Source organism: Anomaloglossus baeobatrachus, chromosome 5, assembly GCF_048569485.1.
Source record: "Anomaloglossus baeobatrachus isolate aAnoBae1 chromosome 5, aAnoBae1.hap1, whole genome shotgun sequence".
Classification (NCBI taxonomy): Eukaryota; Metazoa; Chordata; class Amphibia; order Anura; family Aromobatidae; genus Anomaloglossus; species Anomaloglossus baeobatrachus.
Genome location: NC_134357.1, coordinates 292753959 through 292781124, shown reverse-complemented (window position 1 = coordinate 292781124; position 27166 = coordinate 292753959). Strand labels below are relative to the sequence as shown.

The window sequence follows — 27166 nt, the reverse complement described above, 5'->3', positions numbered from 1 at the left end:
TGTGTTGATTCTATTATTTTGTATTTCTTAGCTACAATATTTGAATAAAATACAAATTATTCAAAAGTAAAAGTAATGAACGATAACACACAAGCGGCGTCAAAGGAAGTAGGATAAAGGTAAAAAAAACAGAGTAGGAGGGTAATTAATAAAATTGGAGACCATAAAAGCTACATAGGGAACAATACAGATGGTAAACATGAAGAGGAGGCCAGAGGAAGGGCAAGCAAAGGAGATGTAGAGTATAAAAGGGAGGACTAGAATAATAACTAACATGAACCCGTAAGGGAGAGAAAGAAATTGAACGGAAATTGGAAGGGTAAATTGCGGAGGGTGGAGGATAATTATTGTTTTCTCTGAAATAAAAAAAGAGAAATGAGCAACAAGTAAAAAGTCAATTTTACCCCAGAGATCAGAAGAAGGATGGAAATGTCAGATATTAAAGCGCCAGGATCTGAGAGATAATTGGGCAGGTCTTGCTGTAGTCTCTTAGCAGTGTGAGAAAGGAGAAGACATTAATCATCAAGTCAAGCCTGGCCGTAGACATCAGTAACTTTAATTATATGTTCTACTATGTTCCATTGGACCGGCATGTTACGGTTTAGTGTTACTAGATACTCCCAGTGCAGAAGGCTTTACAAGATAGATATGACTGAATGAAAGAGGAGAGTTGTGTGTGGCCTGGGAACACAGAGCAAGGTCAAGTCTGAAGGAGAATGAGAAAGAAGCCAAGGAAGAAAGGGGGGGGCAAAGAAAACCCCCCAGAAAACAAGAGGGGACAAATGATGGAGGGATAACAAAGTAGAGGCTACAAGATCGCAGGTAAATGAAAACCGATTACAGCAGCGGAAGAAGTGGATGCATGGGTTAAGGAGGATTAACAGAGCAAGGAGAGAACTTGGCTTCTAGGTAAGTCAATTCACCGAAGCTGGAAGATATAAAAGGGCAATGGGAGGACGCGGGAACTAGATAGAAATATAATTTGTAAAATATTCATCTCATCAAAAGAAAAGAGAAAAGTTACCAGGTGATCATTACTCGTTAATAACGAGTCGTTATCTCTTGTTTACAGACCACCAAGGCATTTCATGGCTCCAAATGCTGCGCTTGGGGTCCACAATTTTATTTCCAGATCTCACGGATATACTATGGTCAATTTCATAGTAAATAAATGAATCTAAGCTGGTTTGTGGGGTGTAGAACACAGCTACAGTATCCACATGAAGAGATACGTTGGCAATAGATGAAGACCTCAAGTGAAAGGAGAAATAGAGAATAAAGCAAGGGATAGGACCAGGTACCAAGGATAAGAAAATAAGAGGGTGGCGGAGAGACGGGCGTATAGAATGAAGCGAAAAAAGGGCAGGAAGAAAGAGTTAAGAAGCAGAAGAAGGTAAAAAAGGGGTGGGAAGAAGGCTGGGATTGAAAACGAGAGAAGGAGAAGAGGAGGGGGAAGAGGAGGGACAGGAGATTTGCTCCCTGCCTCAGCATTCTGACAATGCCTTGAAATATCTTACTTTTGATCAGTTTATTTCTAGGCTGAGATTCTCACACACACATACACACAGCAGCAATGGACAGAGCTCAGAGGTCTGACAATTAGACATCTCTCTGAACAGACAACCCACATCACCCCCCCTCCCTTTATACATCCTGATCTCTGCAGGGGGCTCTGATTCCTGCCTGGGGCTGTGTGTGATTTCATCCTGACGGGTCCATGGAGAAAGTCCAAGGGGAGAATGAGACGGAGCGATGGGAGAGACCGGAGGAGATAACGGAGAGTGAGAGAGACATCATCAAGGACACCTGGGCACGCGTGTATACCAACTGTGAAGATGTTGGGGTCTCTATATTGATAAGGTAAGAAAAAAACGGATGACTGTTACGTGTGCGCAGGACATGGCATCTTCCTAAGTGTGATATTATCTGATTCGATCATAGGAAATGGAAAGCACTCAGTGTCAGCAGAATGCTCGTAGGAAGGAAGATCCCTCCAGGTGTCACCATGACCCTCTGCGAGGGGAGAGGACCTGTGCACAGTCTGATGGTAGCACATGCAGAAAGCAAGGCGCTGACTGCTAGTGTCACACAGAGAGCTAGGTGCACAGTGTCTAGGGCTTCCCCATTAAGATTTTTTTAAAGGACCACTTACTCTAAAATTAGCAGCGTATAAAAGTTCAGGTAATAAGTCATTAACACATATGTAAGTTACGATGCAAGACCAAGACCTGTATGACTGTGCATGTGCCAACGAACGACTGTGTATCGGGCTATACCCAGTGCATGTGCCACTGTACGACTGTGTACCGGGCTATACCCAGTGCATGTGCCACCGTATAACTGTGTACCGGGCTATACCCAGTGCATGTGCCACTGTACGACTGTGTACTGGGGTATAAACAGTGCATGTGCCATCGTACGACTGTGTACCGGGCTATACCCAGTACTTGTGCCACTGTACGACTGTTTACCGGGCTATACCTAGTGCATGTGCCACCGTACGACTGTGTAACAGGCTATACCCAGTGCATGTGCCACCGTACGACTGTTTACCGGGCTATACCTAGTGCATGTGCCACCGTACGACTGTGTACCGGGCTATACCCAGTGCATGTGCCACTGTACGACTGTGCACAGGGATATACCCAGTGCAGGTGCCACCGTACAACTATGTACAGGGCTATACCCAGTGCACGTGCCACTGTACCACTGTGTATCAGGCTATACCTAGTGCATGTGCCACTGTACGACTGTGTACAGTGCTATACCCAGTGCATGTGCCACTGTACGACTGTGTACCAGGCTATACCCAGTGCATGTGCCACTCTACGACTGTTTACCAGGCTATACCCAGTGCATGTGCCACTGTACGACTGTGTACCAGGCTATACCCAGTGCATGTGCCACTGTACGACTGTGTACCAGGCTATACCTCATGCATGTGCCACGGTAAGACTGTGTACTGGGCTATAAACAGTGCATGTACCATCGTACGACTGTGTACAGGGATATACCCAGTGCAGGTGCCACCGTACAACTGTGTGCAGGGCTATACCCAGTGCACGTGCCACTGTACCACTGTGTACCAGGCTATACCCAGTGCATGTGCCACTGTACGACTGTGTAATGGGCTATACCCAGTGCATGTGCCACTGTACGACTGTGTACCAGGCTATACCCAGTGCATGTGCCACTGTACGACTGTGTACTAGGCTATACCTAGTGCATGTGCCACTGTACGACTGTGTACCAGGCTATACCCAGTGCATGTGCCACTGTACGACTGTGTAATGGGCTATACCCAGTGCATGTGCCACTGTACGACTGTGTACCAAGCTATACCTAGTGCATGTGCCACTGTACGACTGTGTACCGGGCTATACCCAGTCCATGTGCCACTGTACGACTGTGTATCGGGCTATACACAGTACATATGCCAATGTACGACTGTGTACCGGGCTATACCCAGTGCATGTGCTACTGTATGACTGTGTATCGGGCTATACCCAGTGCATGTGCCACTGTATGACTGTGTATCGGGCTATACCCAGTGAAGGTGCCACCTTACAACTGTGTACAGGGCTATACCCAGTGCACGTGCCACCGTACGACTGTGTACCAGGCTATACCTAGTACATGTGCCACTGTATGACAGTGTACCGGGCTATACCCAGTGCATGTGCCACTGTACAACTGTGTAACAGGCTTTACCCAATGCATGTGCCACTGTAAGACTGTGTAGCAGGCTATACCCAGTGCATGTGCCACTGTACGACTGTGTACCGGGCTATACCCAGTCCATGTGCCACTGTATGACCTTGTATCGGGCTATACCCAGTACATGAGCCACTGTACGACTGTGTACCGAGCTATACCCAGTCCATGTGCCACTGTATGACCTTGTATCGGGCTATACCCAGTACATGAGCCACTGTACGACTGTGTACCGGGCTATTCCCAGTGCATGTGCCACCGTACGACTGTGTACTGGGTTATACCTAGTGCATGTGTCACTTTAGAACTGTGTAACGGGCTATACACAGTGTATGTGCCACTGTACGACTGTGTACCAGGCTATACACAGTGCATGTGCTACCGTATGACTATGTCCAGGGCTATATCCAGTACATGTGCCACTGCACGACTGCGTACTAGCCTATACACAGTGCATGTGCCACCGTATATTGCGTCCAGAAGATACCTCCATAATACAAGAAACAATTCATTTTTAAGGTTTCTAAATGAATCTATGATAAAAAATAAAAAAAAATCACATACACAAGTATATAACTGCAAAAGATACAACTGTTGAACTCTGTTAGATCCATATTACCCATCCATACAACACATATTTGTAATACTGCATGTACAGGGGTTTTATTGTTTCTTGAGATTGTCAGAACTGGAAATTTGTGAGATAAGGTGGTGATCAAAAGTGTAGGCATTACTTCGGACTTGTCAGTAACCCTATTGATGATTGCAACAGTCAGGCTCTTCCCAGCCTAAAATGGCTGCCTGCAGAAAACGGTAGATTTCATTCAGCTGCACAGAAAATCCAGGTAACAAGATACAAAAAGTGCTGTTCAATAACACTCTACTTTCATATTCATGTGAGATGCTTATTGCCACAGATATAGAGGGGTTCACTCACTTTGACATTCAGTATTTGTTCTATTGCATTCTATCAGAATTTCAAAAAATGGATGACATTAAATTATAGAGTAAACTAGGTGACTGATTTAGGATGGTTTCTGATTGTGATGTCACTGTACCCCAGGGAGCTAGCGATGTGACTTGTGTTTATGTTACATTTTCTATTTTTCACTATCCCGTGCGCTGAATTTGGCATCATACAGAACAGAATGAGGACTCTGGGAATGTCACTTTTGCACACAGTTTTAGGATCGCCAAGGATGGCAAACAGCCATCTCAAAGAACATGGTTCACTTTATTTAGAATATAGCTTTTGCTTAAGCCTGCTTTACACCTTGCAATTAAGCATTCGATATCGTATGCGATCGTACCCGCCCCCATCGTATGTGCGGCACGCTCAATTTGTTGAACGTGTCGCACAAACGAATAACCCCTGTCACACGTACTTACCCGTCCATACGACCTCGATGTGGGCGGTGAACATCCACTTCCTGGAGTGGGAGGGACGTTCGGCGTCACATCGACGTCACGCGGCAGCCGGCCAATAGAAGCGGAGGGGCGGAGCTGAGCGGGACGTAAACCTCCCGCCCACCTCCTTCCTTCCGCATTGCCGGCGGGAGCCACAGGACGCTGGTAAGATCTGTTCATCGTTCCCGGGGTGTCACACACTGCGATGTGTGCTACCCCGGGTACGATGAACAATCTGACGTACAATTGTAGAGAAAGGTACGATGTGTATGCGATGAACGTTTTACCGTTCAATCGCAATCGCACGTACCTGTCACACGCTGCAATGTACCTTACAATGCCGGATGTGCGACCCCTCCGACACATTGTAAGATACATTGCAGCGTGTAAAGCAGGCTTTAGTTCTTAAAGTTGATACAATTGGACCTTTTATTGGATCCTTATATATAAGATCTGTGTTTATTTATTTTACTTATTTTACTAACTTATATAGTGCTATTAATTCCATAGCGCTTTACAGACATGGTCATCACTGTCCCCATTGGGGCTCACAATATAAACTCGCTATCAGTATGTCTTTCTTGGAGTGTGGGAAGAAACTGGAGTACCCAGAGGTTCAATTATTTCTGTACTATTTTAACCTATGATGAGTATATTAAAGACAAAAGTGTGGATTTGCCTAAAAACACAAGCTTCATCAGAAATCACGCAGTCAGGGTGAAGAGATAATTATGATGAACAGGTTTTTAATACCTAATACATACCGTATATAGGCTTGTATGCCTGGTTATAACAAGTAACCATGGGGTGCCATAGCAAAGCTTGGAATATCGCCTCACTCTACCAATATCAGCTTCACTTGCGAGCTGAGAACATGAAAAGCATATGTGTCTTCTGTACTGAACAAATTAATGCACACACAGTATAAAACAGGAATAATGCGAATAGTGAAATCACATTGTACTGATCATCTACTAAATGATGATGTAAAATACTGATAATGCGCAGTAATGTCACAATAATAAATAGTGATAAACACAGGGAGAAGAAACACATTTATGTCCAGGGCCGTACTGGGAGGACTAAAAAGCAGCCATAGCCGACAAATCAAATCCCAGCAGCCTACATACTAAAACACCCTCCCCCATTGAAGGAGTGTATATATCCAGAATAATACAGATATTGAGAAGTACACACAGAACACAGGACAGAAGTGGTACTGTGCAGTGTATATACCGTATACAGAATAATAAGAATAATACAGATACTGAGAATTACACCCAGTATACAGGACAGGAGAAGTGGTACTGTGCAGTATATATACAGAATAATACAGATATTGAGGATTACGCCCAGTATACAGGACAGGAGAAGTGGTACTGTGCTGTGTGTATATACAGAATAATAAGAATACTACAGATACTGAGAATTACACACAGTACACAGGACAGGAGACGTGCTACTGTGCAGTGTATATACCGTATACAGAAAAATAAAAATAATACAGATACTGAGAATTACACCCAGTATACAGGACAGGAGAAGTGGTACTGTGCAGTGTGTATACCGTATACAGAATAATAAGAATACTACAGATACTGAGAATTACACCCAGTATACAGGACAGGAGAAGTGGTACTGTGCAGTGCAGTGTATATACAGAATAATACAGATACTGAGCATTACACCCAGTATACAGGACAGGAGAAGTGGTACTGTGCAGTGTATATATACAAAATAATACAGATCCTGAGAATTACACCCAGTATACAGGACAGGAGAAGTGGTACTGTGCAGTGTATATACAGAGTAATACAGATAATGAGGATTACACCCAGTATATAGGACAGGGGAAGTGGTACTGTGCAGTGTATATATACACAGAATAATATAGATACTGAGAATTACACCCAGTATACAGGACAGGAGAAGTGGTACTGTGCAGTGTATATATACAGAATAATAAGAATACTACAGATACTGAGAATTACACACAGTACACAGGACAGGAGACGTGGTACTGTGCAGTGTATATACCGTATACAGAAAAATAAAAATAATACAGATACTGAGAATTACACCCAGTATACAGGACAGGAGAAGTGGTACTGTGCAGTGTATATACAGAATAATACAGATACTGAGGATTACACCCAGTATACAGGACAGGAGAAGTGGTACTGTGCAGTGTACATACCGTATACAGAATAATAAGAATAATACAGATACTGAGAATTACACCCAGTATACAGGACAGGGAAAGTGGTACTGGGCAGTGTATATACAGAGTAATACAGATACTGAGAATTACACCCAGTATACAGGACAGGAGAAGTGCTACTGTGCAGTGTATATACAGAGTAATACAGATACTGAGAATTATACCCAGTATACAGGACAGGAGAAGTGCTACTGTGCAGTGTATATATAGAGTAATACAGATAATGAGGATTACACCCAGTATACAGGACAGGGGAAGTGGTACTGTGCAGTGTATATACAGAGTAATACAGATAATGAGGATTACACCCAGTATACAGGACTGGAGAAGTGGTACTGTGCAGTGTATATACAGAGTAATACAGATAATGAGAATTACACCCAGTATACAGGAAAGGGGAAGTGGTACTGTGTAGTGTATATATACACAGAATAATATAGATACTGAGAATTACACCCAGTATACAGAACAGGAGAAGTGGTACTGTGTAGTGTATATACACCGTGTGCAGAATTATTAGGCAAGTTGTATTTTAGAGGATTTTTTTTTATTATTGATCAACATCTATGTTCTTAGTCAACCCAAAAGACTCATAAATATCAAAGCTTAATATTTTTGGAAGTTGGAGTGGGTGTTTTTTAGATTTGGCTATCTTCGGAGGATATCTGTTTGTGCAGGTAACTATTACTGTGCAGAATTATTAGGCAACTTAATAAAAAACAAATATATTCCCATCTCACATCAGTTTATTTTCACCAGGTAAACCAATATAACTGCACAACATTTAGGCTGTGTGCGCACTTTGCGTTTTTTTCATGCGTTTCCGCAGCATTTTGAACTATAGCGTTTTAATGCCACAATGCATGCGTTTTGATTTTCAAGCAAAGTCTATGGGAATTAGGGCTTTCTTGTGCGCACAATGCTGTTAAAAAAGCAGCGTTTCAGTTGCAGAAAATTTGTCAAAATCTCAGCGTTTAAAGAAGCAACATGTCAATTGTTTTTGCCATTTTGGCAGCGTTTGCTAACATTAGAGTCAATGGGAATTTTCAAAACGCATTCTACATCAAAATCCCAGCGTTTTACATGCTTTTTTGATGCAGAAAGATTGCATTTTTGACAAAATAAACGCATGCGTTTTTGACATTATATTAAGGGCATGATATGTCCTTTTACGCACACAGATAGTCCGACAATTAAATTAAAGAAAATCATTAATTTAATGTTATTTTATACATAAATATTAGAACACAGTTATCATTTTAATAAAATTAACTATTTTGTTTATGATATTAATAATGATATTTGTAATCATTTTTTTTTTCATAGTGTTTGAATGTTTAAACTTTATTTAATAGTGTATTTGTATTCAAAACGCATCTGACTTTCAGCAATGAAAAAGCATGTAAATCGCAGTAAAAACGCGTCCAAAACGCGGTAAAAACGCATGCGTATTTTTAGCGTTTTTGTGGTCAAAACCAAATTCGACAGACAATTTCTGCCAGAGGATGCGTTTAGAGCTGCAAGTAACTCAACGTAAAGTGCGCACATAGCCTTAGAAATAAACATTTCTGACATGCAAAAACAAAACCCCAAAAAATGAGTGACCAATATAGCCACCTTTCTTTATGATGACACTCAACAGCCTACCATCCATAGATTCTGTCAGTTGCTTGATCTGTTTGTGATCAACATTGCATGCAGCAGCCACCACAGCCTCCCAGACACTGTTCCGAGAGGTGTACTGTTTTCCCTCCCTGTAGATCTTACATTTTATGAGGGACCACAGGTTCTCTATGGGGTTCAGATCAGGTGAACAAGGGGTCCATATCATTATTTTTTCATCTTTTAGACCTTTACTGGCCAGCCACGCTGTGGAGTAGTTGGATGCATGTGATGGAGCATTGTCCTGCATGAAAATCATGTTTTTCTGGAACGATACCGACTTCTTCCTGTACCACTGCTTGAAGAAGTTGTCTTCCAGAAACTGACAGTAGGTCTGGGAGTTGAGCTTCACTCCATCCTCAACCCGAAAAGGTCCCACAAGTTCATCTTTGATGATACCAGCCCATACTAGTACCCCACCTCCACCTTGCTGGCGTCTGAGTCGGAGTGGAGCTCTCTGCCCTTTACTGATCCAGCCTCTGGCCCATCAAGAGTCACTCTCATTTCATCAGGCTATAAAACCTTTGAATAATCAGTCTTTATATATTTCTTGGCCCAGTCTTGACGTTTTATCTTATGTTTCTTGTTCAAAGGTGGTCGTTTTTCAGCCTTCCTTACCTTGGCCATGTCACTGAGTATGGCACACCTTGTGCTTTTTGATACTCCAGTAATGTTGAAGCTCTCAAATATGGCCAAACTGGTGGCAAATTGCATCTTGGAAGCTTCACACTTGATTTTCCTCAATTCATGGGCAGATATTTTGTGCCTTTTTTGCCCAATACGCTTCTTGCGACCCTGTTGGCTATTTGCCATGAAATGCTTGATTGTTCGGTGATCACGCTGTAAAAGTTTGGCAATTTCAAGACTGCTGCATCCCTCTGCAAGACAACTCACAATTTTGGACTTTTCATCTCACAAATCTCTCTTCTGGCCCATTTTGCCAAAGGAAAGGAAGTTGCCTAATAATTAAGCACACCTTTTATAGGTTGTTGATGTCATTACACCGCACCCCTCCTCATTACAGGGATGCACATCACCTGATTTACTTAATTGGTAGTTGGCTCTCAGCCTATACAGCTTGGAGTAGGACAACATGTATAAAAAGTATCATGTGATCAAAATACTCATTTGCCTAATAATTCTGCACACAGTGTATACAGCAAAATACAGATACTGAGAATTACACCCACTATACAGGACAGGAGAAGTGGTACTGTGCAGTGTACAGTGTATATATACAGAATAATACAGATACTGAGAATTACACTCAGTATACAGGATAGGAGAAGTGATACTGTGCAGTGTATATACAGAATAATACAGATACTGAGAATTACACTCAGTATACAGGATAGGAGAAGTGGTACTGTGCAGTGTATATATACAGAATAATTTCAGAAACTGAGAATTACACCCACTACACAGGACAGGAGAAGTGGTACTGTGCAGTGTATCGATACAGAATAATACAGATACTGAGATACTGAGCATTATACCCAGTGGTACTGTGTAGTTTGTATATACAGAATAATACAGCTACTGAGAAGTACACCCAGTATACAGGACAGAAGACATACAGTGCAGTGTATATATACAGAATATTACAGATACTGAGAATTACATCCAGAATATAGGACTGGAGAAGTGGTACTGTGCAGTGTATATACAGAGTAATACAGTTACTGAGAATTACATCCAGAATATAGGACTGGAGAAGTGGTACTGTGCAGTGTATATACAGAGTAATACAGTTACTGAGAATTACATCCAGAATATAGGACTGGAGAAGTGGTACTGTGCAGTGTATATACAGAGTAATACAGGTACTGAGAATTACATCCAGAATATAGGACTGGAGAAGTGGTACTGTGCAGTGTATATATACAGAATAATACAGTTACTGAGAATTACATCCAGAATACAGTACAGAAGAACTGGTACTGTGCAAAGTAAATATACAGAATAATACAAATACTGAGAAATATATCCAGTATAGGGGGTCAGGAGACGTGGTACTGTGCAGTTTGTATATAAAGAATAACACAGTTACTAAGAATTACACCTAGTATACAGGACATGAAAAGTGGTACTGTGCAGTGTATATACACAGTGTACAGTGTATATATACAGACGTGAAAAGTGGTGCTGAGAATTATACCCAGCATACTGGACAGGAGAAGTGGCACTGTGCAGCATATATATCCAAAATAGTACAAGTACTGAGAATTACACCCAGTATACAGGACAGGAGAAGGGTACTGTCCCATGTACATATACAGATATTTTTTTACACCCAACATACAGGCAGTATGTGTGTGTGTGTATATATCTATATATATAATTGCCTTATTCTGTCTGTCTGTCTGTCTGTCTGTCTGTCTATCTGTCTGTCTGTCTGTCATGCTCCAAAATTGTGTCCTTACGGTGACACAAAGCTGATTGGCCGCTGGGCTCGCCATGGCCCCGCCCCCCCACACGGATTGGCCGCTCGCCCAGGCTGCGCCCCCACACGGATTGGCCAGCCGCTCGCCCAGGCTCCGCCCCCCCCACAGATTGGCCTCTCGCCCCGGCACCCTGCAGGCATTGGCAATTCAGCCACGCCACGCCCCGCCCCCCTCACGCAATGCACGTTAGCTCTGGCCCCACCCCCTCCCTCCCCCCGCGCATTTCTCTAACTGACACGGCTGTCACGGAGGTGAGTACGGTACTCCCTATCCCCCCCCAACCCCCCCCCCCCCCCGGCCCCCGCTCCCAAAGGGGTGGTGTGGATACTCGCATGGTTACAAGCGCTGTCACGGAGGTGAGTACTGTACTCCCTCCCCCTCCCCCGGCCCCCGCTCCCACGGCAGTGGTGGGAGTGGTGTGGATACGTTGGTAACCATGCTCGCATGGTTACAAGCCCATCAAGGTCCTGCTGCGCCGGAAGGTCCACACGCACACACACAAACATACACACTCATCAGATCACACTCACACTCACTCTCATACACACCTCACACACACCTCACATCGCATCCACATACTCACGACATCCTGGGATATCGCTTGCTTCTCGGCGGCGAAAATGTGCTGTTGTGATCTTCCAGGACCTGACGGAGGATCACATGGCCAGAAGCATGTGATATCCCCGGATGTTGTGAGTATGAGCGCGTAAGTGCGATATCGTCAGTGTCTGTGTGTGTGAGTGGATGCGATCGGGTGTGTGTGAGTGGATGCGATCGGGTGTGTGTGAGTGGATGCGATCGGGTGTGTGTGAGTGGATGCGATCGGGTGTGTGTGTGAGTGGATGCGATCGGGTGTGTGTGAGTGGATGCGATCGGGTGTGTGTGTGAGTGGATGCGATCGGGTGTGTGTGTGAGTGGATGCGATCGGGTGTGTGTGTGAGTGAATGCGATCGGGTGTGTGTGTGAGTGGATGCGATCGGTTGTGTGTGTGAGTGGATGCGATCGGGTGTGTGTGTGAGTGGATGCGATCGGGTGTGTGTGTGAGTGGATGCGATCGGGTGTGTGTGTGAGTGAATGCGATCGGGTGTGTGTGTGAGTGGATGCGATCGGGTGTGTGTGTGAGTGCATGCGATCGGGTGTGTGAGTGTCGGCAGAGGAGCAGGGCGTGCTGGAGAAGGCTGGGAGCAGAGAGGCTGATCATGGGGAAGAGGGAAATGCTGATGCTGAAGGAGGCTGGGATGGGAAGGCTGGGAAGAAGGAGGCTGGGAGGAGAGAGGCTGATCCTAGGGAAGGCTGGGGAGAGGAGGCTGATGCTGAGGGAGGCTGGAAGGAGAGAGGCTGATGCTGAGGGAGGCTGGGACGAGGGAGGCTGATGCTTAGGGAAGCTGATGCTGGAGGAGGCTGGAAGAACAGAGGCTGATGCTGGTGGAGGCTGATGCTTTGGGAGGCTGATGCTGGGGGAGACTGGGAGAGGAAGGCTGATGCTGAGGGAGGCTGGGAGGGGGAGGCTGGGAGGAAGGAGGCTGGGAAGAGAGAGGCTGATCCTTGGGAAGGCTGGGAAAGGGAGGCTGATGCTGAGGGAGGCTGGAAGGAAAGAGCCTGATGCTAGAGACAGAGACGCTGATGCTGGGAGGAGAGAGGCTGATGCTGCGGGCAGAGAGGCTGATGATGCGGGTAGAGAGGCTGATGCTGGCGCAGCATGGCGGATGGAGCACGTTTGGTAATGCGCAGCATGGCGGATGGAGCACGTTTGGGAGTGCGCAGCATGGCGGATGGAGTACGTTTGGGAGTGCGCAGCATGGCGGATGGAGCACGTTTGGGAGTGCGCAGCATGGCGGATGGAGCACGTTTGGGAGTGCGCAGCATGGCGGATGCAGCACGATGGCGAGTGCGGAGTATGGCGGATGGAGCATGTTTGGGAGTGCGCAGCATGGCGGATGGACCACGTTTGGGAGTGCGCAGCATGGCGGATGGAGCACGTTTGAGAGTGCGCAGCATGGGAGATGGAGCACGATGGGGGGTGCGCAGCATAGGGGATGGAGCACGATAGGGAGTGCACTGCATGGGGGATGGAGCACGATGGGGAGTGCCCAGCATGGCGGATGGAGCACGTTTGGAAGTGCGCAGCATGGCGGATGGAGCACGTTTGGGAGTGCGCGGCATGGCGGATGGAGCACGTTTGGGAGTGCGCAGCATGGATAATGGAGCACGATGGGGGGTGCGCAGCATAGGGGATAGAGCACGATGGGGAGTGCGCTGCATGGGGCATGGAGCACGATGGGGAGTGTGGAGTATGGCGGATGGAGCACGTTTGGGAGTGCGCAGCATGGTGGATGGAGCACATTTGGGAGTGCGCAGCATGGCGGATGGAGCACGTATAGGAGTGCGCAGCATAGGAGATGGAGCACGATGGGGAGTGCGCAGCGTGGCGGATGGAGCACGATGGGGAGTGCGCAGCATAGGGAATGGAGCACGATGGGGAGTGCGCAGCATGGCGGATGGAGCACGTTTGGGAGTGCGCAGCATGGCGGATGGAGCACGTTTGGGAGTGCGCAGGATGGGAGATGTAGCACGATGGGGGGTGCGCAGCATAGGGGATGGAGCACGATGGAGAGTGCACACCTCCCCCCAACACACACACACGCGCGCGCGCGCACTGCACAACACACCACACACACACACTGGAAACCACAAACAACTGCCCTACACAGACACCCACACACAGACAACGCTGCACACACAAATATACGCACATACCGCACATATATATAACAAAAATCATACATGAACTACACAATACGTAAATTCTAGAATACCCGATGCGTAGAATCGGGCCACCTTCTAGTATATATATATATATATATATATATATATATATATATATTTTATATATAATATCGGAGCAGCACCAAATCTTCTGCAACTGGTGTGAATCACATACCCATAGGCTAAATGGATATAGAAAAAGAGGATAATCAGCACTTCAATTATTGCCCCTTTCACATGTACTTGTTTCCGGTATGTGTGGCACCCTTTTTTTTCACAGATTCTACACATAACCATTATAACCTATGGTGCTAGTCACATGTTTGTGTTTTTACACAGACTGTGTGTAAAACATGGAAACGGATGACAAGGGCCGATACAAGTCCATGAGTCCGTAAAAATACGTACAACTCTTGGATGGTATCAGTGTGCCATCCATCTGCTGTATGTGTTTAACACTGCAAAGTATAAGAGAAGCTTTGTAATTTCTTTATTTATCCACACTGGAAAAGCAATGATGACAACTAAAGGAAAAAACGGACACTGACACCCTGATGGCACACTGATCTAAAACACTGATGAAACCAGTACCGATTTTGCACATACGTGTTTTATACGAATATGTGACAGAGGCCTAAAGGTGGAAAAAGTAAAGGACACTTTAGAGACATAAAGAGTTGTGTGTGTGTATATACAGTACATATACAAATACATAACAGCAGATACTGAGAATGACACCATGTATACAGGACAGGAGAAGTTTATGCAACATACACAATATATACTGCATCAATTACATCCACACTATATACTGTGTTAAGGAATATAGAGTTGAGCTTGGCATATACTACATAGTGTAGCGATATGCCAGCGTATATAGTGTGAAATCCATACTATATACACAGCACCATAGCATAAAAATATCTGTATACTATATCTACACTCTACATTATATACTATATAAACACAGCATCATAATATATACTATATTATGCTGCATACATCAAATAGGACACAGTGCAACTGCTGTACATATGGGAGGTTGTGACTGCTGTATATAAATTTTATAGGAGGCTGTGACTGCTGTATATACATTTTATAGGAAGCTGTCAGCAGTCACAGCCTCATATAAATTGTATACAGTGTGTCCACCCATATCCTGTCCACCGCCATTAACTTGAGAACGACGGCAACTATAGGCATAGAAGTGGTGTCTAGGTATAGTAAAGTAGCCATGCGCTACGCAATGAAACCACCTATAGCGCCACCTGGTGGAAAACAACGGAGTTAGCATTTTTATCTAGAAAACGGAACGAGATAGAGAAAAAAAGTGAATTACAAAGTTGCAGGGCATCATCAATTCAATACGAATCGACACCTTACATACAGAAATGCTATGATATGAAACCCATGACCCCCACAAAACATTGAATGCTGGTCACGCATATGGCGCTCATTTAACTTTGATGCTCAAAGTGGCCACCGTCAGCTGCAATGCACATCTGGACTCTGGACAGCATACTGTATCTTGCTGCACGTTGTGCAATATGGTAGGTGACACGTTTGCACAAGCGTCTGTGATACGTCGTCGTAGGTCCTGCAATGTTGGTGGAGGGGTCGCATACACCTGCTGTTTGATGTGACCTCACAGAAAGAAGTCCAATGGGGTCAGGTCAGGTGAGCGTGGAGGCCACTCCACGCAGCTACCATACCCAATGACTTGTAGGAAGGTCTCCATGAGGTATCGCTTCACGTCTGCAGTCTTGTGAGTTTTACACATTCTAATCATAGCATTTCTGTATGCAAGGTGTCGATTCGTATTGAATTGATGATGCCCTACAACTTTGTGATTCACTTTTTTTCTCTATCTCGTTCCGTTTTCGAGATAAAAATACTAACTCCATTGTTTTTCACCAGGTGGCGCTATAGGTGGTTTCATTGTGTAGTGCATGGCTACTTTACTATACCTAGATACCACTTCTATTCCTATAGCTGCCGCCGTTCTCAAGTTAATGGCGGTGGACAGGATATGGATGGACACACTGTATACAGCAGTTGCAGTCTCCTATAATGTATATACAGTAGTTGCAGCCTTCTGTATATTGTATATACAGCCGTTGCAGCCTCCTAAAAAGTACACACAACAGATGTAGCCTCCTATAATGTATATACAGCAGTCTATATACATTTTGTAGGAGGCTGTGACTACTGTATGGATAAAATGTTTCCATATTGGGGCTCACCCAGATAAGAGAGATTGAGGTAAAGATAAAGTTCTGTAACGTTGGGAGCGCAAGAGAAGACTCATTAGTCTCCCGAGCTTCTATTGGAGAGCGGGGAAACTCTGCCCACAATACAAAGTACTCACACTGGTACTGGCCAGCTTCACAAAAAGAAACATTTTGTGTGCTGCGGCAGAGCTCTGAGTGTGTGTGCATGCACACACACACACACCGTGCAAGCAAGTAGATGTTTTAAAGGGTCGCTGGCCCACTATGTAGTGGAGTGCTTCGGTTCAGTGGGCATATGTTTGCCTTGGCAGATTTCCAGTCCAGAATTGAATAATGTCAGAATACAGGAATAATAGACACAGTGATATCAGAGCAGAGGGATGACACTTCATTTGGATGATAAAACTACACTGATGTCACAGCACAGGACTAATAAACAAAGCAATGTCACAACACTCAGATAAAAAATACAGTGATGTCACAACACAAAGATAATAAACATTGATGTCAGAGCATAGGTACAGTTAGGTCCAGAAATATTTGGACAGTGACACAATTTTCGCGAGTTGGGCTCTGCATGCCACCACATTGGATTTGAAATGAAACCTCTACAACAGAATTAAAGTGCAGATTGTAACGTTTAATTTGAAGGTTTGAACAAAAATATCTGATAGAAATTGTAGGAATTGTACACATTTCTTTACAAACACTCCACATTTTAGGAGGTCAAAAGTAATTGGACAAATAAACCAAACTCAAAAAAAAATTTTTTAGTCTCAATATTTTGTTGCGAATCCTTTGGAGGCAATCACTGCCTTAAGTCTGGAACCCATGGACATCACCAAACGCTGGGTTTCCTCCTTCTTAATGCTTTGCCAGGCCTTTACAGCCGCAGCCTTCAGGTCTTGCTTGTTTGTGGGTCTTTCCGTCTTAAGTCTGGATTTGAGCAAGTGAAATGCATGCTCAATTGGGTTAAGATCTGGTGATTGACTTGGCCATTGCAGAATGTTCCACTTTTTTGCACTCATGAACTCCTGGGTAGCTTTGGCTGTATGCTTGGGGTCATTGTCCATCTGTACTATGAAGCGCCGTCCGATCAACTTTGCGGCATTTGGCTGAATCTGGGCTGAAAGTATATCCCGGTACACTTCAGAATTCATCCGGTTACTCTTGTATGCTGTTATGTCATCAATAAACACAAGTGACCCAGTGCCATTGAAAGCCATGCATGCCCATGCCATCACGTTGCCTCCACCATGTTTTACAGAGGATGTGGTGTGCCTTGGATCATGTGCTGTTCCCTTTCATCTCCAAACTTTTTTCTTCCCATCATTCTGGTACAGGTTGATCTTGGTCTCATCTGTCCATAGAATACTTTTATACTTTTCCAGAACTGAGCTGGCTTCATGAGGTGTTTTTCAGCAAATTTAACTCTGGCCTGTCTATTTTTGGAATTGATGAATGGTTTGCATCTAGATGTGAACCCTTTGTATTTACTTTCATGGAGTCTTCTCTTTACAGTTGACTTAGAGACAGATACACCTACTTCACTGAGAGTGTTCTGGACTTCAGTTGATGTTGTGAACAGGTTCTTCTTCACCAAAGAAAGTATGCGGCGATCATCCACCACTGTTGTCATCCGTGGACGCCCAGGCCTTTTTGAGTTCCCAAGCTCACCAGTCAATTCCTTTTTCCTCAGAATGTACCCGACTGTTGATTTTGCTACTCCAAGCATGTCTGCTATCTCTCTGATGGATTTTTTCTTTTTTTTCAGCCTCAGGATGTTCTGCTTCACCTCAATTGAGAGTTCCTTAGACCGCATGTTGTCTGGTCACAGCAACAGCTTCCAAATGCAAAACCACACACCTGTAATCAACCCCAGACCTTTTAACTACTTCATTGATTACAGGTTAACGAGGGAGACACCTTCAGAGTTAATTGCAGCCCTTAGAGTCCCTTGTCCAATTACTTTTGGTCCGTTGAAAAAGAGGAGGCTATGCATTACAGAGCTATGATTCCTAAACCCTTTCTCCGATTTGGATGTGAAAACTCTCATATTGCAGCTGGGTGTGTGCACTTTCAGCCCATATTATATATATAATTGTATTTCTGAACATGTTTTTGTAAACAGCTAAAATAACAAAACTTGTGTCACTGTCCAAATATTTCTGGACCTAACTGTATAATAAACATAGTGATGTCACAGCACAGGGATAATAGTTACAATGATGTAATAGAACTGGAATAAAACCACAGTGATGTCAGACCACAGTGGTAATAAACACAGTGATGTCAGAGCACATAGATAATGAACGCAGTGATGTCACAGTACAGTGATAGTAAACTGATGTCAGACGACAGGGATAATAAACACAGTGATGTCACAGCACAGAGATAATAGTTACAATGATGTAATAGAACTGGAATAAAACCACAGTGATGTCAGACCACAGTGATAATAAACACAGTGATGTCAAAGCACAGTGATAATAAACACAGTGATGTCACAGTACAGAGATAATACACACAGTGATGTCACAGTACAGAAAATACACACAGTGATGTCACAGTACAGAGATAATACACACAGTGATGTCACAGTACAGAGATAATAAAAACAGTGATGTCACAGCACAGGGGTAATGTACATAGTGATGTCACAGTACAGAGATAGTAAACACAGTGATGTCAGAGCACATGGATAATGAACGCAGTGATGTCACAGTACAGTGATAATAAACTGTGATGTCAGACGACAGGGATAATAAACACAGGGATGTCACAGTACAGTACTAAACATATTGATGTCACAGTACAGACACAGTGATGTCACAGCAGAAGGATAATAAACACAGTGATGTCACAGTATAAACATAATAAACATAGTGATGTCAAAGTACTAGGATAATAAACAGTGATGTCACAGTACAAAGATAATAAACATAGTGATGTCACAGTACAGATAAACACAATGATGTCACAGCACACGGATAATAAACACAGTGATGTCACAGCACAAGGATAATAAACATAGTGACGTTATAGTACAGATAAACACAGTGATGTCACAGCACAAGGATAATAAACACAGTGATGTCACAGTACAGTAATAAACATAGTGATGTCACAGTACAGTAATAAACATAGTGATGTCTGGCTTCAGATCAGATACCCACACTTTGCACTGATGAGGGGCAATTACCCCGAAACATCGTGTCTGCAAATTGGGATTCTGATCTGGTATAAATCCTAAGTCTTATGAAAAGCCTTGTGTAAAAAGACAATTTTGACTTTTAGGATTGCTACTTCCAATAGGTGGCGCTAGAGTTTGTCTCCTTCCTCACTGGAGGGACAATTTGAATAATTCCCAGAGGGGCATTGCAGCTATAAGTCCCCTCACTGGCAGCCAGACTGGTTTGTCAGGTCTCCACAAGGAGAATAGTCTTTCCCGTAGTACAGGGATAATAAACACAGTGATGTCACAGTACAGGGATAATACACATAGTGATGTCACAGTACAGGGATAATACACACAGTGATGTCACAGCACAGGGATAATACACACAGTGATGTCACAGCACAAGGATAATAAGCACAGTAATGTCACAGTTCAGGGATAATACACACAGTGATGTCACAGCACAAGGATAACAAACAAAGTGATGTCACAGTACAAGGATAATAAACACAGTGATGTCACAGCACAAGGATAATAAGCACAGTAATGTCACAGTTCAGGGATAATACACACAGTGATGTCACAGCACAAGGATAACAAACAAAGTGATGTCACAGTACAAGGATAATACACACAGTGATGTCACAAAACAAGGATAATAAACACAGTTATGTTACAATACAGACACAGTGATACCAAACAGTGATGTCACAGTACAGGGATAATGCACACAGTGATGTCACAGTACAGGGGTAATGCACACAGTGATGTCACAGTACAGGGGTAATGCACACAGTGGTGTCACAGTACAGAGATAATACACAGTCATGTCACAGTACAGTAGTAATACACACCGTGATGTCACAGTACAGGGGTAATGCACACAATGATGTCACAGTACAGGGATAATGCACACAGTGATGTCAGACCACAGGGATAATAAACAGTGATGTCACAATACTGGCATGATAGACACATTAATATCACAAACACAGTGATGTCAGAGTATCGGGTTAATAAACAGAGTAATCTCAGAGCAAAGGGATACTAGGCACAGTTATGTTGCCGTAATGCTACTGTACCTTAGTTGCAGGGCCCCATACCAGCCATTATGTTTGCTAAACTGGTATTTACACCCATGTACTTCTGACAATAGAAAATGTGTTATTAAAGGTATTAAATGGGAAAGGGAGGCAGGTAGAAGGAGGGACAAATAGATTAAATAGTAAAAATTGATCCAAGAAAATGAGTACGCTTTTGTTGCAAATATGGGAGTGACAACCTGATAGACTGGATTAACCCTTTCACGACCGGCCGATTTTTCGCTTTCCGTTTTTTTTTTTCGCCATTCTTTTTCTGAGAGACGTAACTTTTTTATTTTTCAGTCAATATGGTCATGTGAGGGCTCATTTTTTGCGGAACGAGCTGTACTTTTAAATGAAACCATCAGTTTTACCATATTGTGTACTAGAAAATGGCAAAAAAATTCCAAATGCTGAAAAATTGCAAAAAAAGTGCGATAGCACTATGGTTTTTGAGATATTTTATTCACTGTGTTCACTATATGGTAAAACTGATGTGTGGGTGTGATGCCTCAGGTCAGTGCGAGTTCGTAGACACCAAACATGTATAGGTTTACTTTTATATAAGGGGTTAAAAAAAAATCGGAAGTTTGTCCGAAAAAAGTGGCGCACGTTTTACGCCATATTCCGTGACCCGTAGCGTTCTCATTTTTCGGGATCTTAGGCTCAATGACGGCTTATTTTTTGCGTCTCGAGCTGACGTTTTTAACGGTACCATTTTTGCGCAGATGCTACGTTTTGATCGCCTCTTATTGCATTTTGCGCAAAAGTTGTGGCGACAAAAAAACGTCGTTTTGGCGTTTGGAATTTTTTTGCCGCTACGCCGTTTACTGATCAGATTAATTGATTTTATATTTTGATAGATCGGGCGTTTCTGAACGCGGCGATACCAAATGTGTGTATATTTTTTATTTTTTTAACCCTTTAATTTTCAATGGGGCGAATGGGGGGTGATTTGAACTTTTAGGTTTTTTTGTTTTTTTTTAATTTTTTAAAACTTATTTTTTTACTTTTTTTTTTTATTTTACTAGTCCCCCTAGGGGGCTATTGCGATCAGCAATCCGATCGCTCTGCAGTATCTGCTGATCACAGCTGGAAGGCTGTAAACAGCAGATACGCTGTCTTTCTCTTTTGCTGTGCCCCGGGCACAGCGAAAGTGAAACCAATTCATGTGTAGTACAGGAGTCATCACATGACCCTGTACTACCATGACAACTATCGGGAGTCACGTGATCGCGTCACGTGACTTCCGGTTTCGGCGGTAAGTAAAAACTTTACCGCGATTGCGCTTATAATGGCGCTGTCATGTATTGACAGCGCCATATAAGGGGTTAATCGGCACGAGCAGATAACGATTCTGCTCGTGCCTAGCAGGCACACATCTCAGCTGTGAAAATCAGCTGAGATGTGTGCCGATCGCAGCATGCTGCCGCCGGAGGACCGCGGGCAGTAACATTATGTCATTTAGGACGTAATTTTACTGCCCGCGGTCGTTAAGGGGTTAAGGTATATGTCAGTGGTACAGAGAGGAAGAAGTTGTGCAGTTTCCCTTCTGCGTAAGTAATGTATTATTAGCCATATAGATATGTGAAAGTAGGATGTGAGAAATACAATCATCACTCTCATTTTTTTACTTACGCCACATTTACAACCAAAAAGATTGACAGTGTGAGGATCTGAAGAAGCGGCTCCTCGTGATTCAATTTCTTGATCTCTTGTAAACAGGGGGACCCATTATACTCAGGACTAAAAGAGAAAGGTAGTGCCCCTCCCTTAGGCCTAACCCACTCATCCGTTTTGCACGTACGTCTTTAGGGCTGTTTACATGAAACTAGTAAATTTCAAGGGATTTTCTGGATAGTTATATTCATAAGCACAGTTTGTTGTAAACCTCACCCTCCCCAGGTCCAGTGCCATCGACGCTCCTGGTATCTGTTATTGTCTGCAGCGTTGATGTGATGTCGAACAGCTCTGCAGTCAATCAGTGAGCTCAGCAGTTCTGCCCATATAAATGGTATAAAATGCAGAGCTCAGTGATTAGCTGCAGCGCTGTTGACGTGTCATTAGTTCTGTTGAGAATAACAATGGGAGAAGTGGCACAGGCTCAGTGTTAGGCTAGTTTCACACTTGGGTTGGACGGGATCCGTATAATTGCGTTGTGTGACGCATGCAACGGATGCGTTGCATATAGTGGCACAACGCAATGCTACGGATCGTACAAAATAACGGAAAGCTTTTTTCTTTTTTTCTTTTCTTCTTACAGTTTACCGGCAGCCGACTATTGTTAACGATCAGCTGATCGCTCTTAATAGCCAGCGGCCGAGCGCTCTCACATGCCAGCGGTCGAGCGCTCAGCTGAGTGCCCTGACATGCCGGCGGCCGAGTGCTCAGCTGAGTGCCCTGACATGCCGGCGGCCGAGTGCTCAGCTGAGTGCCCTGACATGCCGGCGGCCGAGCGCTCAGCTGAACGGTTGGCCACCGAGAAATAAAATAAAGTTTGTGATAAAAAAAAAAAAAAGAAAGAGCATGCGCAGTGAAAAATAAAGGTTTCCGCTGCTCAAAAAAACGTTACATGCAGCGTTCCATCCGCCCGACGCTCACTGACGGTCAGCGTCAAAACAACTGATGCGCTGCGGGGCGGATGCAATGCAAGACCATCCGTTGCTATCCGTAGCTAATAGAAGTCTATGAGGAATATAACGGTTTCCTGTAACGGTTACTGTAATTCCTCAAGGCTGCGGATAGCAACGGAAGCCGTCCAACGCAAGTGTGAAACTAGCCTTAGACTCAGGGAGGGCGAGTAAAGAACAGTTTCTGTTTTCTATAACAAACTGCACCTGGGGACACAAATTTCTTATAAACGGAAAACCCCTTTAAGCCCTCCATACATATTATTATCTATATATATTATATTATATATATATTATATATTATATATATATATATATATTATATATATTATATATATTATATATATATATATATATTATATATTATATATTATATATTATATAATATATATATATATATTATTATTATATTATCATTTAGCATAACGTGTGTGGGTTCCCATTCCTCTGCACACACGCACTTTATGCTACATGCCCGTCGGGGATCTTCTTCCCATAGCCAGAGGTTTTTTTGCTTCAGGAATACTGAAGCTATGTACAATTATACCTATATATCTGATATGTATTTACTGTGTTTCCCATGGGTTCCTATGGATGCCTGTCAGTGATAGCCTTGTTCATATAATATCGATTACCTGATTCACCTATTGAACTCTGACTCCATGCTCTCACAACATTAGGCCTCCATTACGAAAGTCCTTTTGGTATTCTTCTTGGCCTTGTAGGACCTAACAAATTGAGTCTTCATATGAGAGTAATATTTTGATGACTTCCCTCCTGTTATAGTGAGTCACACCACTTTTCCACGTAGGTTGAGCTATACGTCATACACCATAACCAATGTTCCTTCATCTATTGTGCTGCATCTCTGATTGTATACCCATCAGTACACCTTGCACTAAGATTAGTCCTGATTGAGGAAGACCGAATCCGGTCGAAACGTTTACTCATAAGGACCTCTTCCTTTTTTTCTAACAAATTATTGAACTAAATAAACTAACTGATTGAAGACATATTTTGAGTACTTAATTTATTTGGGGTAGTGTGCCGGAGTTCCTTTCTCCATATTTGATTATTTTTTTCTCCAGAGCACCTATAAGGTGAAGCAGGGTCCTATCTTCTCTTCACTTGACTAAATGGCTCTGTTCGGATTTCTGCCGTAATATAGTTACTTAAAGATTCTGACAGAAATCCTAACATAGTGCTTGGTGTAGAGAGCAGTGTAAACCAAGCATAAGGCAATTGGACCTTAGGTTCAATTCCAACCAAAGACAGTATCTGCCTTGTGACCTTGTAAATAAAAACACATCAAGAGTTATAGCGATGAGGACTTCCCTTAAAGGGTTTTTCCCTTTCATTGCATAACTCATTTTTTCCACTTATACAGTATATGATATATACATATATACAATTGTGTTCAAAATAATAGCAGTGTGTTCAAAAACATGAGTTAAGCCCAAAATCTTTATAATAGTTTTTGTTTCTGTGCATTGGGCACATTGCACACTGTTTTCTAAATCAAAACATGCAGAGAAATGTATAGAATGTTTAACTACTTTACAGAAAATATAAAAAAAATGAACATTGGGCTGTTCCAAAAAATAGCAGTGTCTGCATTTGTCTTTACAAACTCAAATCTGTCCTCATTATTTAGGATTTAGCATTCCTGTGAATCACTAACCTAATATTTAGTTGTATAACCACATTTTTTTATTACTGCTTCACGTCTATGTTGCCTAGAGTCAACCATCTTCTGGCACCTGTCAACTCTTGTTCCAGCCCATGATGCATTTACTACATTCCATAATTTATTAGCATTTGTTGGCTTTGCCTCAGAAACGGCATTTTTTATGTCACCCCACAAGTGTTCTATTGGATTAAGGTCTGGGGATTTTGCTGGCCACTCCATAACCTCAATTTTATTGGACTGAAACCAAGATTTTGCTCGTTTACTGGTGTGTTTAGGGTCATTCGCTGGTTGAAACATCCATTTCAGGGGCATTTCCTCTTCAGCATAAGGCAACATGACCTCTTCAAGTATTTTGATATATGCAAACTGGTCTATGATCCCTGATATGCAGTAAATAGGCCCGGCACCAAAGTAAGAAAAACATGCCCATGTCTTCAGAGTGTCCTGTGGCTTGAATTCAGAGTTTGGGGGTCATCTAACGAACTGTCTGCGGCCCTTGGACCCAAAAAGAAGAATTTTACTTTCATCAGTCCACAAAATGTTTCTCAGTTTCTCTTTAGGCCAATTGATGTGTTCTTTGGCATATTTTATCTGCTTCAGTATATGTCTTTCTTTTAACAGTGTGACTTTGCGGGGACTTCTTGCTAATAGATTAGCTTCACACAGGCATCTTCTAACTGTCACAGTACTCACAGGTAACTTGGTACTGTCTTTGATCATCCTGGAGTTGATCATTGGCTGAGCCTTTGCCATTCTGGCTACTCTTTCATCCATTTGAAAGGTCGTCTTCCGTTTTCTTCCACGTCTCTTATTGTTTTCCATTTTAAAGCATTGGAGATCATAGTAGCTGAACAGACCATCATTGTCTGCACTTCTTTATAAATGTTACCCTCTCCAATCAACTTTTTAATCAAAGTACGCTGTTCTTCTGAACAATGTCTCGAATAACCCATATTTCTCAGGCTTTCAAGGAGAAATGCATTTACATGTGCTGGCTTCACCCTTAAATAAGGGCCACCTGATTCACACCGGTTTCTTCACAGAATGACTGACCTCACTAATATAACTCCACACTGCTATTTTTCTGAACACCTTCACTTTGAATTAATTATTCAAATACACAGACTCCAAAACCTGTAGATCATGAATGCTGAGTCTGGTGGTTTTCTAAAAATCTACCGCACCAACTGGTAAATTGTTTGACATGTGGTGATATAATTTATATCAAAAACAGTGAATAATCTGATTAGTCATATTGAACATATATAAATAGTGAGAGGGAGAGAGATTTTAGCAGGAATGAGCACACTCCTTTTGAAAAGTAAGATTTTAAAGAGGTTGTTCACTACTTTTACATTGATGGCCTATTCTTAAGGCCCTGTCACACACAGAGATAAATCTGCGGCAGATCTGTGGTTGCAGTGAAATTGTGGACAATCAGTACCAGGTTTGTGGCTGTGTACAAATGGAACAATATGTCCATGATTTCACTGCAACCACAGATCTGCCAAAGATTATCTCTGTGTGTGACGGGGCCTTTAGGATAGGCCATCAATATCTGATCGCCCAGTGTCCGACACCCCATACCACCACAGATCAGGTGATTTTGGTGTTGCAGCAGGTAGCTGGAAATGGTCAGTTACGGAGCTGACCTGTCCTCTGATAGCGGCTGCGATCGGGTACTGCACATCAGCTTCCTATTGATTTGAATGGTAGGCGGATGTGCAGTAGCCGGTGGCAGCCACTATCAGTTGATTGAGCATCTCCGGAACTGAGCAGCATCAAGATCAGCTGATCGGCGGGAGTGCAGGGGTGTCAGATTGCCAAAATGTTGAAAAGGCTGAGTTTTGGAGTTTAAGGTTAATAATATAACTTTTATTACAAAATCTTCAGTTTTACTAAAATAATTTGATGCAAAACTGAATACACCCAGCATCAAACATTTCTATATCTAGTATTTTGTATGACCTCCATTATTTTCAAGGACAGCTTAGACATGGAATGAACAAGTTGGCGATACATTACTAAATCTATTGTTTTCCATTCTTCAAGAAGGACATCTTTTAGTGTCTTGATGGACAGAGATGCGGAACTTGTCTCCTCACAAATCCCCATAGTTTCGATTGGGTTCAGATCATGAG

At 43.1% G+C, this 27166-nt stretch overlaps 1 protein-coding gene across 2 annotated transcripts in view; it reads left to right on the top strand.

Moving 5' to 3' along the window:
- The first annotated feature begins 701 nt into the window (after positions 1-701).
- The window catches only part of CYGB (cytoglobin), a 75946-nt gene continuing 49481 nt past the window's right edge, over positions 702-27166 (top strand). Inside the window, exons 1-2 of one of the 2 annotated variants that reach the window (XM_075349563.1) lie at positions 702-909; positions 1667-1860. In XM_075349563.1, the coding sequence (XP_075205678.1) occupies positions 1718-1860 (143 nt within the window). In that variant the 5' untranslated portion in view covers positions 702-909; positions 1667-1717. Of the gene's footprint in view, positions 910-1445; positions 1861-27166 lie in introns of those variants that run through there. The other variant, XM_075349561.1, reaches the window with a different exon arrangement.